Source organism: Sceloporus occidentalis, unplaced genomic scaffold (genome assembly GCF_023333645.1).
Source record: "Sceloporus occidentalis isolate IW3139 unplaced genomic scaffold, rSceOcc1.0.p SCAF_24, whole genome shotgun sequence".
NCBI lineage: Eukaryota > Metazoa > Chordata > Lepidosauria > Squamata > Phrynosomatidae > Sceloporus > Sceloporus occidentalis.
Window position 1 is genome coordinate 8,565,560 of NW_028317004.1, and position 19,652 is coordinate 8,585,211.

Genomic DNA, 19,652 nt, shown 5'->3' on the forward strand with positions numbered 1-19,652 from the left:
AGGAACATATCTGGGAACTCTCTGGGTTTTGCCGGGACACTCCGGAAGAAGCGCTCCTTCTCCGTGTCGACACCCAAATCCTCCGGGATGCAGAAGCAGGATCCTGACGCCCCACTCCCCTCCCTTTTAAATGGGGGGTTTTGCCCCAAAACATTGGCGGACTGTCCTGGCTGTGTTCCGCAAGGGTAGACTCCGGGTAGCCGGAGCCCACAAGTTCCCAGGTATGCCATGGGTTTAAAATGAGATTGCTCCATACTGAACATGGCCTGGGCCAGATCTCCTACTAGTCATTTGGCGCACTAAATGTCTACTCGGACCGCACTGTTCATCAGCTGGACAACTCCTAGCACCAAACTTTACAAACTTTTTAGCATGGGCAGCTAGTCTTTTGGGTGTAAGTAATTAAGATTGGGGTCCTTCTTTTGACTTACAAATCCTTAGTCCTCATCTAGATGCATGAAAGAAGAGTCTGAACGTTGTGTGACCCTATGGAGGCTTTATTGGAAGCAACGTCACTAGTGCTACTGCTTTGACCTTGTACATTTTCCATGTGGTTTTTAACAAATCGTGTGGGTGTATTTATGGTAATTGGAGGGTTACTCTTAATCTTTGTTTAGTTTTTCAAAGTACGTTTTTTTTGGATCACCTTTCTCACGCAGGCTCTGCCTTGTTATGACTGTGCAACATCTCCAAGTTTTTCTGTAAACTTAAGCCAGATGAAGCAGCAAAGCATAGATTTGGTTTAAAGTTGCACGAAAGCCTGTAGCCAAGGGAGGTAATACCACTTAAGTGTCTTACATTAGTGTTTTTGGGTTCTGTAGTATGTAAAGCGGCTGTTCGGATGAGTTCTCCTTTCTGTATTCACCTGCTTCTCTGCGTCCTTCTCCCCCCCCCCCATTAAGATGTTTATGCGTAATCCTTAACAGGTTAAACTTGCTGCAAGCCAGCAGACTACGTAATAATTAAAGCTGTGCTTACGGTAAGACTTAGTTGAACAAATATACTCATTAGGACGCATCACTTATAGTGAAAGAAGTATTACAAAATAATCGTGCTGGTATTGTTTCTACATCTATAAATCCAAATAGCTAATATGTATTTATTGATACAGTCTCCTTACAGAAGAAAGGCGTGCACGCACACTAGGGACCCCTGTTTCTTCATTTTTTTTCTTCATGTAACTATTAGATGGTAGTAAGTCTTGGACTTGAGAGCAAATCTGGGCCCCCGCTTTTCCCCTCCATTTCCTTTTTAGTAGCAGATCTTGACTCTTCTTGTCTAGCAGATACTAGCGCATTCTGAATAAGTCAATGTAAATATTTATTGCTGAATACGACAAACATTTGAATGTCAGAAGTTGAAATATGGAGGCTAGGACATTTTCTTTCTTTTCTCTCAAAAAAAAATAAATAAAAAAAAATAAAAAAATGGTGTTGGTTGCCATTGCAACAAGCAAGCATAGTGCACCTGATTGCACCGATTGCTCTATAGACAGATGGCAAGAAGCTGCTGATTGGTAACAGGCTGGTTAGGAGGGTTCTCTTCTCCCCGGTGGGAGCCTCCATTCGAATGAATTAGAGAAAGCATTTTTGGCAATCTCTAAAAGTGACTGCTTGGTTCAGGGGGCAGAATGCTGCTACGGAAGAGATGCGTAGCTAGCGTGCAGAGGCCCGTTTACCTGCTATGTATCTCCTACCTATTCAGGTGAATAGGATACAATGTCTGTGAAGGGCTGACATAACAGTGTTTTCACTCATGTGGCGACATGTCGTATACAGGTTTGGTTCACTAGTTCAATTACCACAAAACCAATAACATTCATTATATTATATGGAAGCCGTAAACTCTACGCCACTCCAAAAAGAGGAAAATGCAAAAGAAATAGATATTCCAATAGAAATTCTCATGAGAATTTCTAACTTACCATTTTTCTCCAAGTTAGTCCAATGATAAGCGACAAGCTGCCAGAGCATTTTGCTGCTTGTGTTTGTGTGTATTATCATGTGTGGCCTTGGAGTCTGGCCTTGGTCCTCAATTTTCCTTGTGTAAAAGTAGAATTCTGACCAACCGAACGAAGGGAAAAATTGAGTTCAGTGTAAAGCAAGGACCTTCTGTAATTAATATCAAGTGTATCAGCCACAGCATTCCATTGACGTCCCCCCGATATCGGACTTTTTATTCTTGATGAAGCTATTGTTATTGAGGGATCTCCAAGAAGATATAGACTGTAAGCTCATTCCAAGAAGTTGCTTGCTTTGCTCATTATGGAATATGAAGGTGCTATGTAAATCAATAAATAACAATAATACTCTCTTAAAATGAAAATTAGGTCTTGACTGGTAGAGAGACCAGCAGACATGTTTTGAGTGAATGGTGACCCTTTTTTAAAGATTTCTCTTTAGCAAATTGACTTCATGTAGCTTGCTAAACATGTGCTATGAATCCAAAGACTGCAACTCCGTACTGTTACGTGCTGTAAAGCTATCCTTGGACAGTCTGTGCCCGCAGCGGTCGGAGGGGACTCTGTTTAGGAGACCTCTGGGGAAAAGCCAGCAAGGAAAGCAAGTCCTCAGAGTGCTCTGTGAACCTAGCAGCCTAGCATCTATTGGCATGGAAGTCTGACACAGGGACACTATGTTTAGCGTGCTTCAGCAAGTCCACTTCTTACACTGAATCTGCATGTTCTTGTGGTTATAGTTTTGTAACTCTAGTAATTTTATGACATTGTGTAAAACAAGCGCAACAATATTTTCTTTTGAAGGTTGTTTCAGCAGAGCCTCGATGTAATGAACTTGCTATCATATCATTAAACAATATCCTCATGAAAGATGAAAGACATTTTTTTTTTGCACCATGAGCCATTAGCTTGATCTTGTGATAATTTGGAAATTTCATATGAGTTTGATATATATTTTTTTAATATAATCAAGTGGCTTTTCCTTTAGGATGTATATGAAGTCATATTCTGTCCACCCATTTTCCCATCTGCTTCCGCCACATCCCACTCATTAAAGCCCCTTCACTAATGCATGCTTAAAATATTCTCAGTTCATGTTTGTATGCATGCTATATTACACTGATTAATTACTCCCAACAAGTATGATAAATAACTAATTGGTTTATGTGTAACCTACCGCTGAATGAGGCAAAACTGTTGTTTTTTTAAACTGTTGGGTGATTGTTGGATTTTTAAACTGTTGGGTGATGCCACTGGTACAAGATTCTTTCCTCCAGAAAATGTATATCATTTATCCCTTTAATTCTGAGGTTGATAGGCAGATCTTTGCATGGGATATATTTGAGATACACCTAGGTGAAATTCCTGTGGCACATTTATTGTGTTAAAAATGACACTTATTTACCGGTCATACATTTTCAGTTGTTTCATTTTATTGATTTGCTGGGTAGTCTAACATGACACTTTCAGGTTTGAAAAAGCAATTTCCCATCCCTTGTTTACTCTACCCAGCCCAAAAAAGAATGAGGTCTAAGGAGATCTTGGTATACAGGCCTAATATTAATCTCACTTCGGCCCTTGCCATTAGATTGAGTTGTCGGCACACGTGACTCTTAAGACGTATTATGCCATATTAGTCTTGAAAGTGTCATGCAGCCATTTTTAAGGCTTTGTAGTTCTACCAAGCCACTGTTAGTCATATAAACTGAATGAAACAGATTTGGACAGTTGTAAATATTTCCAGGGGTGGCCTTCTGACAAAATATCTGAAAGAACTAGGTGCACAGTCACACATGACCCTAAAACAGCAAGAGATCTCGCCTCAGTTATGTCAGAGTTCTTGACTCCACAGCGTAGAGATGGTGGCCAAACATGGGATTAAAGGCAGAATAGCAAGATTAAAGTCACTGCTCTCCAAGAACATGAATATATATAGTTTGTAGAAAAGCCCTGGGTGTTCCTCAAGAGCTTTTATGGACAGTTGAGTGAGAAGTGGCATTTCTTTGGGTGAAGTGAGGCTGATTTGTGTCTGGTAAAAGCAAATACAGCATTCCATGTTAAGAGCTTTTTTTTCTTTTGGGCAGCACATGTTTAAAGTTACTACTTCACCCTAAGATATTTATATTTAATCAAAACTCTATTGATAGATGCTCATGTGCAGTCGATCAATACAGCGCAGGTATTATCCATAAACTATGTAAAACGTTCTGCTTGGTTTTCCAATGCAGTCTTTGTTGACGGATCATAAGAAATTAAGGAACATTTTCATTGAACGTCCTCACTATGTATTTATTGGAAACACATGTTAGAACTGCAAAAAAATAATTGTAACTAAAACAGATTGTGTAATACAAGTGACATAGATTTGATTTCTACAGGGTTTTACTTCTATAAATAGTGGCATTGTTTGATATGTGTAGGCCATGCATTTTTAAATAACTTTTTTTTCTTCTTCTTGTAGGCACAGGAGAGAGTGGTAAGAGCACCTTCATAAAGCAGATGAGAATTATTCACGGATCTGGTTACTCTGATGAAGACCGAAGAGGATTCACAAAGCTTGTGTACCAAAACATATTCACTGCTATGCAGTCCATGATAAGGGCCATGGATACGCTGCGGATACAGTACTCCTCTGAGCAGAACATGGTAAGAAACTGTTTTGTTTTGTTTTTTTTCCCTATTTTTTTTTTTTTTTTTTTTTTTTTAAATCTTCATTTTCTTAACAAATAAGTTTACTGTTGATGAGCTGTTCTGGTGTTAATCAGCTGGGATGTGACAAATTCTAAAACATGAATTCTTTGCAGACTTCATAGAGTGGATGGAATAAGCCACTGATATTACTTAAACTATTTTCAGAATGTTTTAGTCACTGTCATCTAAAATGTACTCTGTCACTCCTGGTTTAATAATGCTGTGTATCATGAGGTGCAGTATGTCATGTCATCAATAACAGGAGTTTGCTTAATTTACTTTTTAAAATTATATTTTGCTCTTATAATATATTTATATAATATATATGTTTGCTTGAGGCAGCCAGCCAGCGACCGTCAAGAATAACTATGTGACTGGTACTGTTTGGAATCTCTCCCTGACTCCCTCTGAAATCTGCCTGGTTACATTCTACGTCGATTACAGTAGTCATGCTTTCAGGGTGTGCTGTCCACATGTACTGTTAGAGATACATCAGCCAATACATTTTCAATGATGTGCAACGGATTTGGGACGTCGGTAGCCGTTGTATGTCATGCTGACAGTCCCTCTCAATGAAATGTTTTACTGATTATTTTAAACAGGGAAAAGAAAAAATGTCGGTGTGCTAAGCTAGTCTCAGGCTCAAATAATACAAATGTATAATATGAGGCCTACCAAACAGCGTGAGCATGCTGCAAATACAGTGTGTTGGCTGTACAATGTATACAAAAACCAAAAATACTGTCTGCGCTTCTCACCCTAATAAAGTTGGCAACAAATATATAAACATAATATAAATGAGAGGTTTTGCTTATAAGAATTGTCCAGGGGTTAATAGGGAGGAGGTTTAATTGCACCTCCCCCAACACATTAATAAGGTTTTGGTAGCAGTATAAACTGCTTTGTGTGCCCACTATGTAGGAGGTGAGAGTAGGTTCTCACCCTATTGAGAGTGTTCCTTGACGTGGCGGGTGAGCTTAACTATGCTTTGGCCAATTCATATAACCAAAACCTCTCATTTATATTATGTTTATATATTTGTTGCCAACTTTATTAGGGTGAGAAGCGCAGACAGTATTTTGTTTTTTGTACTGATTATTTTAATTAAGGTGGACATAGCAAGCCCCCTAATGCCACGGTTTTTGAAAATCACGTGAAATGTAGACGTGTTTCTTAAACTGATGTAAACAAATTACCAGCGCTTAAATGCATCTGAACGTAAAATGGGTGGTGAGAAAAAAGTGGTACTTAGCTGACGTAAATGGATGGACTTGAAGATCAAGTGAATGTCTGTCTGTAGGAAGAAAGAGCTAAGGCTTTATATGCCTCACCCAGTTGTCCCTTAATATGGAGCTTAAAGGGGGAGAGGAAGTTAAATCCTCTAACCATTCCATCTGAAAAATAGTCCTCTGATGTTCTTACAATAATGGTAAAATAAAATTGTAAAACTTTCCTCTGTAAGAAGTTTGGATTTAACTTCTATCTTGGGTTTTTCCTTCTGTGGCATTGAGTTACAGTGTGGTCTTTGCATGTTTAACTAAGCATGTCAGATTTTTATTTTAAACAAAGTCCTGCTGATCCCAAAACATCTGCCTTGTCTGCAGACATTTTATTTAAAAAAAAATCCTTAATCACCTTAAATTTTATGGATCTGGATGTCTCTGAAATCAACACAGTTGTAAAGCTGTCATTTGCTATCTCCCATACTCCATCCTAAACTGAAAAGAAGGGAAGGGCCAGGGCAAGAAATGGACATTTATGAAGAGAACTTGGAGCATACAAGATCTGGGTTTGTAGAACAAAAAGGGCTCAAACTCACCATTATACATTGCATCGTTGCTAGCAGACTTAATATGGTCAGCAGTCCCATCAGAGGTACAGTGGACATAAAAAGTCTACACACCCCTGTTAAAATGTTCAGGTACTTTTGATGTTAAAGAATGAGACAAAGATAAATCATGTCAGAAATTTTAATGTGGCCTATAACGTGAACAATTCAATTGCAGAACAAACTGAAATCCCAAAGCATGAGATTTGCCACTGTATTTACCTTTGACTGTGAGCACCATCTGTCATGTGGCTTGGTGTCCTGACATAGGGACCTATATGCTGATAGTTATACTCAAGCAATCTCCCCTTTTACACCTCATACATTAGCAAACCTGGGAAAGCTTTGGGTTTCCCCCTGGAGACTCTGGGTGAAGCTCCTTTGCTCCCGGTCTCTTCTCTGGGTCAGGGCACTGAATCTCCGGGTCACGGGTATGACATTTAGGCATGCCTATCCCTGCTGAATTCCTCACTGACCCCCATGGTGTTATCCATGCCCACACGCAACACAAGCTATGTCCATGTGCTTCAAGTCCCGTTCCCCGTCAGGTAACCGAAGCCAGAAAACTCCTAGGTATGTACATACCACACAAAGGGTACATTGAGCATAAACAGCATGTCCCAGATGAATATAGTCCCAACCACATACACTGCTAAACTTCGTTCTCAACATTGAGTTTATTTATTAAACACTGATAAATTGTGATTAAAGATGTCTGGCAAATGTTGATTTTAAAAGACTTTAAATTCTGTTCATCTTTTAAATAAACTATAGGCAAGATTTGTTTTATTTGTTTGGAATACCACTACTATATCAGATCTGACAATTTTGGAAAATGGAATAAATTACAGGCTATGTTTGCTTATTTATACTCTTGGTAGATAACCATAATTCTGCAGGTAAACATTCACTTTTGCCAGAGAATACTGATTCAGCGCAGTTTGATCCATTACTATAAACATTTTAATATTTTTGAAGAATTAAATTACACATAAACAAAAACATTTTGGTTGATGGCCATTGATCAGCAATTTTGTTGGTTTCGGTTCCTGTGTTTAAACCATCTACTGCCCTTTAACACTTTTTTTCCAGCTTGCCAACATCTGCTGCTGCCAATGCTACGTTCTTCCAAAAGTCTGTTTTTACCAACATGTCTTCGCTCCTGTCCACGGTTGGTCTTTATATGATAACCATTGATACTGGTTATGGCATCAGCTGCATAACACGAGTGGTATATGGGGAAAAATATTGCATTTTATTGTATTTAATACCCTTCTCCACTGCCCTTTGGGGATGTAAGTTCTGTAACCAGTCTAACAGGTGTCTGTGCCGATAGCATGAACAGGGTTTTTTCTAATAAACTACTTTTATCTGCCATAGCGCCCTGGTTGGGTGAGCCGGGCAGTATGATAAGGAGTCTGAGTGTTTGTCTCGTATATTGGGATAAGATAATAGAGCTTAGAACATATGCAAATGGATTCATGAAAACATTATACTAGGCGGAAAACTAGAATTTAGAAAAAGAAAACGGCACAATAGCTTTGGAAACTTTTATTTTTAATCTGATGTGCGTAATAAAAGAATTTGGGAGTTCAAAGTACAGGAGGCAAGCTTAGTTGATGGGAGTGAGGGTACGGTAAAGGAGTACGATCATGTTTAGGGTCGCAGTCCCTCTGAATTTTTGAAAATGTATTTGAACAACAAGTTAGTCATAAAAGATGCGTGTGAAAACGAAGTTCTTAAAATCACTAAAGCCCATGATATCATCTCATGTAATGGATTGGGACCAACGGAGAGAGCACCATTATAGTCCAAACAATGCATTTTTTTTTTTTTTTTTATTTTTTTTTTTTAAATATGAAATCATTTATAAGAAAAGAACTGCTTTGACTATTATCCTGGCTGATGTTTCTACTTTCTCCTCATTCATGATTGTGGGTGATACAATTGTTTTCAGTGAGTACCCACTCCTCTGTTTCCCTTGTCTCTCTCACTGAGAGCCTTTTTGTATATTCATTGTTGCTACCTACAGAGTGGAGTCCACGTTATAAGCAGCTCCTATGATCCTTTGCTATATACTTAAAATCAATAAAGCCCATGAAATCATGTAATGGATTGGGATCAATTGAGAGCGTACCGGTATAGTCCAAATAATGCAAAAAAAAATTTCGAAAAATGAAATAACTTTCCCAGTAGATAATTAACAGGCAAATAACCCTCTAGCTTTCCTAAAGAAAAATTAGAGCTAATAATGTGCAAAATGATTTATTATTTTTAGATGTAAATATGTGAAAAGCATTTGTAACCCTTTAATGTTCGTAATGTTTTACTAAGCTGTATTGCAATACTCCATAGGTCATTTATAGGTCAAAATATCACATACAAACCCTGAATTGCAAGTACAGATCAAATGAGAAATTCACAGATTATGCATATAACATGGTTTAATAAATATGCTAACCAGATCTATAATTTTTTAAATAAATAACTGTATGTAAGTGTATGGTGATGAGAGGGTTTGTCTTTTGTGCATGTAATCATGTGCATTGTGTTGGAGTGTGTGTGTATGAATAAGGTGTCTTATCCCCCGGTCCCTGAGTCAGCCTGCCTCTAGGTCTGGAGTGTGGTCTTGCTCTGCGTGTCTGCTTGCACCGGATATCTGGTGCGGCGCTGACTGACAGATGCTCAGTGGATAGATCTGTGCCTCAGTTGGCACAGATCTATTTTATGGCTGCAGCCGCCCATACACGCACATATACACTGCCCCCCCCCCACACACACTGTCCTTACAAACACATACTTGCCTGTCCCTATACACTGCCCTTACACAAGCATATATACACTGCCCATATACACATGCCTGCTCATACGCACATGCCTGCCCATATACAAACTTATACATTGCCCATACACACACCTGTCCTTTCACACACATATACACGTCTGCCCATACTTGCATATGTATTGGTGCCTGCTCATACACATGTTCTCTCTCGCATTCTCTCCTTCTTTCATACTGGGAGCGTGAGGTCTGTCACTTCAGACCTCTACTTTTGTGCTCATCAGCAGTATGCATGGCAATTGATGCGGACTGCCAGGATATGACGTCGGGGAGCACCGGAGCTTAGGTCTGAAGGGACAGACCTTGCACTCCCTTAATGTTGGGCCGATTAAAGGGAGATCTGTGATCTCGCCAACTGGTCCTGCTCATCTGGTAATGCATCTGCATCTTCTACCTAGATATGCCCTCATGCCGACTGAGTGCAGTGCTTCCCTCGACGTGGACCCGCATGCAGCGGCCTACCGGGAAATTTTGTGGTTTCACGGAAGGCCAGTCTGGCCTGGTCTTCAAAGTACTCTGAGCCAAGGACTGTTTTACAGAGCACAGTCTTAGGTCAAATGTAAGTCCAGAAGGAGAGAATAGGACCTGTCAGGGAAAACTCTGTTATATGCCCTAGTATCAAGTGTTCTTTTTGTTCTCAGCTGCTAAAAATATTTGCTTTATTACAACCCATTATTACAAAGACTTTTTTTTTTGTGCCCATTTTGCATTTTCAGTGTAGACGTTCTCTCCACGTACGGTTTGCCAGTGCCAATTGGTTCTTTCTCCAGGAAGATCAGTATTTTTGTGGCTCTTGTGCCAAAAAAACACTGAATCATGTATTGCAGGAACAAAATACTTTTTTAAAGAGATTATCTGACGCCTTACATCGATAATGATTGTTTTTGCCTTCTGCAATATGTTCCTGCGTTTTCTGGCAGGAATTATGAAGCATTACCAAGAAGAGCACGGGACGTGATGGGGTGTTGATAGGAAGGAAAAGGAAGAGACATGTTCAGCATGTACATCCTGTATACTTTATAAAAATGTGTAATCCCTCACTATTAACGTTTCAAGGGGCCCGTGCTTCTTCCTTAATATTTCCAATCCTCAGCCACGAACCCCCGAAGTGCAAATAAAACAAATTTTGATAACCATGGTTTTAAGATTGTCTGTCTTATTCTGTTATAGTGTGTGTGTGTGTTGCTCCCTCCCCCGTCTGTCCTGCGACTTGTTGTCGTACAGGTGTATCCAGCTGAACAGCTTTCCATCTGTTGTTGAGCTATACCTCCCACAATGCTATGGCTTAACCCTTGTGAGACAGGCTTAAATATCTAAACCACATTACAATTCATCTCTTTATGGCTGCCTGAATTAGAAATAAGAGCATTCTTTGACTAGCTGTTGAATATAACTAGGCCTGTACTGGCCATCTGGAATGCGGGGCAAATACCTGGTGGGCCACTGGCCGACAGTGCCCCTTACATAAAAACATGCAGTTATATGCAGTTTTTGGCTGTACTTACGTGCCAGGGCCATCTCGGTATCCCTGGTCTGGCCCTGGTCACGTATAAAATGTCACCTGTAGCGCCTTCGTTTGTCAAAAATTAACTGTTCCCTCTCAAGACATATTTCAGTTTTACCATTTTCTTAACTAAATGCAGGATTAGAAACCTTATTCCATGTCCTGTTGAATGTCCAAACCCTTCAAACAAAAGTCTTTAACAGTGTAAATGTTTGATTTATATAATTATTTATGGAATACTACAGTATCCACACACATTATGTGAACCAGCTGAGAGCCTTGCAGCGCCTGCTTCACCGCACCCCTGCATCCAAGCAGAGGGACACAGGTTCCCGATGGTGGCCCTGGCCAGTGCTACCTACTTGTCCTGTAAAACCCTGGACACCAGCAATTGACCTGTGTATGTATGTATGTATGTGTGTGTGTGTGTGTGTATGTATATATATATATATATTATTATATTGTGACCGTGTGAACCCCAGGGAGATGATTAGCATGGCATCTGAGTACAGCTGCTATGCAGATTATACATATGGGTCCCTGGGGTGGAGCAATTGGAGAGCAGGGTGGGCCAATGCTCCATTCCCCCATTCTGTGGAAACTCCATGCCGGGTTTTCCAGGAGGCAAGAAATCTGCAGGATCCGGTCCGGGATTTCTATGAGGCCGGCGTCCGGCACAGGTGCTGGGCATTAAAAACCCCTGGAGCCTGATACTCCCAGGGCAAGGAGAGGCCCTGAAGAAGACTATCCCTGAGCCAAGTGAGGCAATACCTGCCTGGACATTTTGTGTGCTGTCTGGGGGAGGTTTTCCAGAGCCTGGCGTAGCTGGGTCTGGTTGGGAGGTTGAGGTAGTGGGTGATTAGGCTGGTCAGTTTAGACCAGCATAGTTAAGTTAGAGAGGGCTCCAATTGTGAGCTAGGTTTTCTTTTTATGATTTGTTTTTTGGGGTTTAAGTGGTTAAAATAAAGCGCTGTTTTGTTTAAAGCAGCTGTTCCTGACTCTGATTGCCCTAGAGGACTGTGCTTAGGACCCCTAAAAGTGACATGTATGGCCCTCATGCTATAGGGTTTGTCACTATATATATATATATATAATATATATTTATTTTTTTTAGGGATGCAACCAATCGATTAGTTGGCTGAATATTTTTTCGTTTAATCGGATAAAAAAACAATGTAATTTATTTGTTGTTTTTTTTAAAATAATTTAATGAACAAACAGGATGTTAAACAAACAGCAGAATAAAAAAACTTTGAGAAAATGCATTTCTTGTTTTTATTTCCCAACCTGCCCCCCCCAGTTATGCACATCTGAGCCCTTATACCCTCTGTGTGCCTTATACCCCCAGATATGCCACTCCGCCCTCCCCAGATCAGCGCTATGGAATTTGATGGTGCTATATAAAACAATAAATAATAATATGCCTTATACCCCCCCGATATGTCACTGTGTCCTCTGATATGCCTTATACCCCAAATATACCACTCTGCCACCCCTCCCCCAAATATGCCTTATAACCTCCTATATGCCTTATACACCCAGATATGCCACTCTGCGATGCACGTAGACAAACCTCTGCTGCTGGCCGGCGCTTTCGCTGGAGCTTCTATGACTGACCCCCAGAAGGTCATGTGACGCTGGTGCGCCATCATAGAAGCCCCGGAGTAAGTGCCGGAAGCAGCGGAGGATGTCTGCGCACATAGCACAGATGCCAACCGGCTGCCGGAGAGGAGCATACAGGTCGCCTGCAGCGCTGCGGGGATCCTCCTCTCTGGCAGCCAGCGAGCAGTGCGCAATGCGCGCAAACAACCTCTGCTGCTGCTGGCCGGTACTTCCGCGGGGGCTTCTATGGTGGCGCACCAGAAGGCCATGTCATGCTGGTGCTCCATCATAGAAGCCCCGGAGTAAGTGCCGGCAGCAGCGGAGGATGTCTGCGCACATAGCACAGATGCCAACCGGCTGCCGGAGAGGAGGATCCGGTTGTTTGAGGACAGATTATAAGACAAGGGGTATTTTTCAGAGCATTTTCTCTGAAAAAACCCTCATCTTATATGCGATAAAATCGATTCAACTAATCGATAATGAAATTAGTTGGCAACGATTTCATTATCTATTTTATCGATTAGTTGTTGCAGCCCTAATATATATATATATTGTACGTATGTCAGAATTTTATTCATCTCGGTTTTCATGTCTGCATTGTGGTTAGTTAGCAGATAATTTTCTGGTTTGCAATCTTAACATCTGTAGAGCTATGGGGACGTGTTCATTGCGAGGGTCATAGTATTCTTAATACATATCTCCATATATAGTGCTATTTACTTTTTTCATGTGGTCACATAGTAAGCATGGCTCCATTAATTCAAACATTGTATGGTGTGATACAGATCAGTTGATCCTTATTCTTTTTGTATTTATATGAAAACCAAGGAATGTTTGATAGAGCTCGCCTTTCAACTATGAGCTGCCATCAAATTGTATACATCTATATGCTTTCAGACATTGGTGAACACTGGGCAGAGATTTAAGGAGGGCTGTTCCTATGCACTATTTAATCATGTGTAGAAGAATATTAATTATGTGTTGTAATAGCAGATGCCTGGCCAATGCCCACACTGCTCACTGGATAAAGCTCCTATATCTGAATGGCAGGGGTTTTAGATGTACCTATATTTATAGTCTACATTCTATTTAATGGCGATCGTAGAAAATAAGAATTCCCTTGCTGTTGTCGGGAATGTATCTTATGTTATTAATTAGCACTCATTAAGTGGTAGTGATTGAGTAGTGGCACACTCCAAGACTGCAATAATTAGCTTCCAGGATTAAAGTGGCAATTATCACCTTGTTGATATGCTATATTTATTTAATGTAAGCAATGTATTTCCCCTTATTTTTTTCTTCCCTTCTCATTTAAAAGCCAAAGAAAGAAAACTTGTAGACTGAAGCATGCAACCTCTATTTGTGTTTGCAAATACAATAGCAAAAGACAAAGTCAGAATTTGAAATACCGTAGAGCAAATGCCCCTCGTCTTATAATCAGGGTCGTCTTATAATCAGACCTCAAATAGGTCTGCCTATGAGACGACTAAGATCCAGATCCCCCGCAGCTGCAGGGGACCTGGATCCTCCTGTCTCCCCCGCCCCACTTACCGGTGCTTCTGAGTCCCCGTTGTGTAGCCGGGGCAGTGTATAGATGTCTACGCAATTCGCGTAGACAACTTACGCTGCAGCCGGAAGGAGGTGTGACTAGCAGCAGGGGTTGTCCGCGTCCATCGCGCAGACCTTCCCCGGCTGTCAGAGATCAGAGTTCCCCGCACCGGTGCCGGGGAAAGTCGGGGAAGGTCTGCGCGATGGATGCAGACAACCCCCGCTGCTAGCCACACCGCCTTCCGGCTGCAGCGTAAGTTGTCTACGCGAATCGCGTAGACATCTACACACTGCCCCGGCTGCATGACAGGGGAGTCAGAAGCACCTGTAAGTTGGGGGGGCATAAGGCATTTCTGTAGGCAGAGTGTTCTATGAAATGCCTTTTAACCCCCTTAATGCCTCTCTGCCTCCAGAAATGCCTTTTTAACTCTCTGTACGCCTTAAACCTCCCTATATGCCACTCTGCCCCATAATATGCCTTTTAACCCCTTAATGCCAGAGTGACATATAGGGATATAAGGCATTTCTGGAGGCAGTGTGGCACATAGGGGGTCAAAAGGCATATCATGGGGCACAGTGGCATATAGGGTTAAAAGAAATATCATGGGGCACAGTGGCCTATAGGGGGTATAAGGCATTTCTGGGGCAGATGTGCATAACTGGGGGGGCAGGTTGGAAAATAGAAGGAAATAAAACCAAAATATTATACTCAATCATAGCTTTTATTAAAAAAAAATAGTTTACATGAATTAACATTTACTGGTAAAACTTTTTTCCTATAGGGTCGTCTTATATTCAGGCTTTTTCTTTTTTTCCTAAATTAATATTCAGATTTGGGGGGTCGTCTTATAATAATAATAATGGAGCAAATATGATACTTGCTTGTCCTACTTAGCAAAGCTTCTATCAAATGTGATTTTACAAGGAAACATTAAACGTGCTTTTTGGGACCCCATGTCCTTCTGTTTCTCCTTGTCCCTCTTTTCTAGGAGCTGGGTATCAGTGTTCTAAGTGCTTGGTTAACCTGTTTGTAAACAGTAGATGTGTTTATAAAGGACGTTTTATAATTAAACTACTTTTTGAACACACGTAGCTATCGATATTTTGCAAAGCCTTGATAAAATCTTGTCCCACCATTGCCTGTTAGGACACCGCCAAAAGCAAAAAGTTCCTCTGTGGTTATACGAAACAAGACTGGCAATTACACAACCAATGATGGTAAAGATCTGCAATTGACTGTATATACCTCCGGTGTTTCTTGTCCTTCAGTTCTGCTTCCCTGCCCCTAAAGCTTTAGGTAACTATACCATGTTCTCTAAAATGTTAAATATTAAAGCCCCCCCCAAGTCATCCTATGAGTATGGGAAACACTTGAATAGTGTTGTCATGTTAAAGGCCTCAATCAGTAAGGCAATGCTTCATGGAGGTCACCCCCAAGGTCTTTACTCACTGACCAGTTTTCATTTCTGTATCTTGTTGCTGCCCTGCATGCTAAGGTGCGGAGGGACAGAGAAAGAGGCAAATAAACGGAGGAGGTTCTGTAGGCTCTGTCTATGTATTTACATAGTGGGAGAATGCAAATTAAAATGGACCACTCGGCTATCATATGACATAGAGTACGAATGATGGCTGGAGTGTCCCTTAAAGGTGGACTTTTTCCCTTTTACAAGACTTTTTTTTTACATCTAGTTCTGGCTTCATTGTGGCAAGTATGACCCAGAGAGTCGTTACTGACTAATCTATTCAGTGTTTTGTTTACCTCACAGGGCCCTTGCATGCTCCAGCGATAAGCATGAGAACCAACAGCAGGGGTTGACTCACAAAACCTTTCAATACGGTGTCATAACTGCGACATTAAAGTGAAACTGCAACAGAAAAAGAAAAGCCTAATAATCCTGTTTAACAAAAATAGCTAGAGACGTGAAACCGATCTCTCTAATGGAGATGTGGCAACAGCGCCACGTCAGCTGCTGTTGTACTGTATCTCCCAGCATGTGCAGAACGTTGAAGGAACCTGTGGGGAAGCCATTTGAAGAGTGTAGAGTTAACATGGAAAGCACATTAGGGGATTAACATAAGCCATAATGAGACTAGGCACCCGCTCCTACGTTGACTCAAGGCCCGAACATTTTTTATGGTAGCCCCAAATAAAAGATATTGGCTACTAGAATTCGAGAGGCAGTAGGTGATGGGTTTATGATGTAAATCCAGAATTTGAGATTAGGAATATGGAGTGTGTGTTATCATTTGAATTAGTTGTGACTGTGTCTCGAAGAAGGAAAAAAATCATAAGGAATGGGGCTGTTAATTGGAAAACCTTGATCGAAATAATAAGTTTGCTCATTATGTACCCAATATGCTTTCCTGTACTGCAAAAAGACATTAACATATTTGGCTGGCTGAATAGGGAGCGACTATCACTTCACAGAGGCCTTGTTTAGCTTCTGAATCCAGATTTATTGCAAGATATGTTGTTTTCTTCCATGCCAGAGCATTTAGGTTATGTTTCTTTCACGCTGGTTGTGTTATCGAGAGTATAACGGAATAGCCCGCTGAAACATATTAACATACACAGAAATACTAAACAATGTGCTGAGAATTGTGACATTGTCGTAGGAGAGGGCAGAGAGCACCGCTCTTTTATGGTAGTTGTTTTTGTTCTACTTTAAATTATTCCAAATGTGGAGTGAGGTGAGAATAGGATGGAGAGTCATAGGGATCATCCAAGCCACTCATTCCATCCGGGCGTAAAAAGGGCTTCCTACACTGAATGGTTTCTTACAACGGACATTGTTTTATGGAACTTGGAATACGGGTAGGCATTTGTTACAGTACGAAGACTTTTTTCAGAGCTGAAGGAAATCAGGGAATTCCCCACACAAAAAAATGTCCATTTTGGTAGTTCTCTGTAACAGGTGCACCTTTCCTACAAAACACTCATTTTGGTTATAAGTTGTTGGAGTGTTTGTTTGTTCTATATTTTTGCTTTAATCTATTGCCAGCATAATCTCTACTTTATGGTTTCTTTTTATCTGCCAACGATGAATTTCAGCTCCTAGTAGAGAAAATGACCTTTTGTAATGGTGAAGAAACTATATATATATTTAGTTTTCCCTGGCTTTGATTACTTAATCTATTGTAGATGTCCTACTTTCTGCAGGTTATTGCTATAGAAGCTTAAAGTGCTTTGTAAAAGTGTGTGTGTTGTTTTTTTATGTGATTAAGCTAAGAGCAAAATAAAATAACAGATCTTAAAATCTTTTATTTGCAGATTAGAGCGTTTAATGCATTTTTAATAATTATTCCAGCTCTTGATCTCTTAAAACTCTAGACTATACTTAAAGGTTCGACCCAACACAGCTCAGGTGTATCATTGAGATGTACTTATTTTTCCAAGTTTTATTAGAATGCGATTGTAATTGAGCTTTAAGGGACTGCAGCCTGTTGTAATGAAAATATATATATGTGTGTGTGTGTGTATATACCATATATGTATATATATCCGTGTGTGTATATATGTATTGAATTTAGGGCTGAAACAACTAATCGATAAAATCGATAATCGATAATGAAAATCGTCAACGATTTTCATTATCGATGAATCGAATCTATTTTTATCGATTATAAAAATTATAATCCGACCTCAAACAGAGATCGGATTATAACACTAGAATCCAGATCCCCCGCAACGCTGCAGGGGACCTGGATTCCCCTCACTGTCGGCCGGTCTCTCACTTCCGTCTCTCTCCCCCTCCCATACACCCCTCTGACTCCTCCCCCCTCCCTTACATCACTCTGCCTCTCTACCCGGCTCCGTTACTGACTTCATAGAAGCCTCAGCGTAAGTGAAGGGCAGTAACGGAGGCTGTCTGTGCGCATCATGCAGACCCCCCCGGCTGACAGAGGATCATCCTCTCTGTCAGCCGGTGGGGTCTGCATCGCACAGACAGCCTCCGTTACTCACCTTCACTTACTCTGAGGCTTCTATGAAGCTGCAGTGAAAATTCCTGTCAGTAACGGAGCAGGGTAGAGAGGCAGAGCGGTGTATGGGAGGGGGGAGGAGTCAAAGGGGTGTATGGGAGCCACCCTCCCATACACCACTCTGGCTCCTCCCCCTCCCATACGGCACTCTGCCTCTCTACCCGGCTCCCTGGTGTCTTGTGAACCTCCGTGGCTGACAGGAGGCAGAGTGGAGTATTGGAGGGGGGAGGAGGCAGAGTGGAGCATGGGAGGGGGGAGGAGGCAAAGTGATGTATGGGAGGGGGAGGGGCCACAGTGATGTATGGGAGGAGGCAGAGTGGAGTATGGGAGGGGGAGGAGGCAGAGTGGTGTATGGGAGGGGGAGGAGCCAGAGTGGAGTATGGGAGGGGGCAAAGTGGTATATGGGAGGGGGAGGAGGCAGAGTGGTGTATGGGAGGGGGAGGAGCCAGAGTGGAGTATGGGAGGGGGCAAAGTGGTATATGGGAGGGGGAGGAGGCAAAGTGATGTATGGAAGGGGCCAGAGTGGTGTATGGGAGGGGGAGGAGCCAGAGTGGTATATGGAAGGGGAGGAGCCAGAGTGGTGTATGGGTGAGTTATAGTGGTGTATGGGGGGTATTATGAATTTCAGGGCATATAGGGGGTATAAGGCATATCGATATTAGGCATATCAGGGGGGCATAAAACATATCTGGGGGTAAAAGGTATATCAGGGGGCTCAGTTGCATATCACTGGCATATAAGAGGTATAAGGCATATAAGGGGGCAGAGTGGCAAGCTGGGGGTCAGATGTGCATAACCGGGGGCAGTGTGGTAAATAAAAAAAAATTTAAACAAGGCTTTTTTCTCATAGTTTTTATTAAATATGAAAAATAGTTAACATATGAATTAATATTTACTAATAACTTTTTGTATTAAAACCTAGTTTGAGAAACTGTTTGGGTTCTTGTAGCTTTTATTATTATGTCAGTAAAATAAGAAGGTGAAGAGAGAGAGAGAGAGGCCATTGCAATAAAGAGATGAAAATTGTACGTTTTTTATTACATTATTTTAAATTGAAAAAAAATTAAATTTTTTTATCCGATTAATCGATTCATCGAAAAAATAATCGGCCAACTAATCGATTATTAAAATAATCGTTAGTTGCAGCCCTAATTGAATTGTTCCATAGACTCCTATATACTGTAACTGCATAACTTGACTCAAGGTTGTGGCTTTCTATCTTGTGTCACCAGTTTAACGCCCGCTATCCTCGGCAAAATCCTCTGCAATTAGGAATCATTGGTAAAGTCATCTAGCTAGCCTGTGTAGTTCGCTACCTTTTGTAAGCAGGCTCACGGGGCAGAGACTTGGAAAGCCAGTTCTGTAAGCTGCGGGCTGGAAGATTTATTATCTTGTTGAGAAAGAGGCCACATAGCATACCCCGCCTGCCTTGTCTCATGTTGCTGCCTTGATTTACATTCGGCATTGGAACATTATCCAGCTGTTTCAACACAGCCTGACATGTCTTATTGAAACCCTTCTACCATCTGATTTTGCTGAATTAAAGCGCTGTTCATTTTGTATCAGGGCAAGCGGCATGGACTAGAAAGCCCAAATCATGGCACACATAAACCTAAACATCAAGCACATTTTCTTCCTGCCATTTAGGGAATATAAAATAAAATGGGTACGAGAAACAAATGTCTTTTCCAGAAATATC

The 19,652-nt window shown here is 41.2% G+C and overlaps 1 protein-coding gene across 1 annotated transcript in view; it reads left to right on the plus strand.

The window, feature by feature from the left end:
- Positions 1-19,652, plus strand: part of LOC149300580 (guanine nucleotide-binding protein subunit alpha-14) — a 67,252-nt gene that overhangs the window by 21,602 nt on the left and 25,998 nt on the right. Inside the window, exon 2 of the mRNA XM_089485190.1 lies at positions 4,419-4,603. Within this exon, the coding sequence (XP_089341316.1) occupies positions 4,419-4,603 (185 nt within the window). The remainder of the gene's footprint in view (positions 1-4,418; positions 4,604-19,652) is intronic.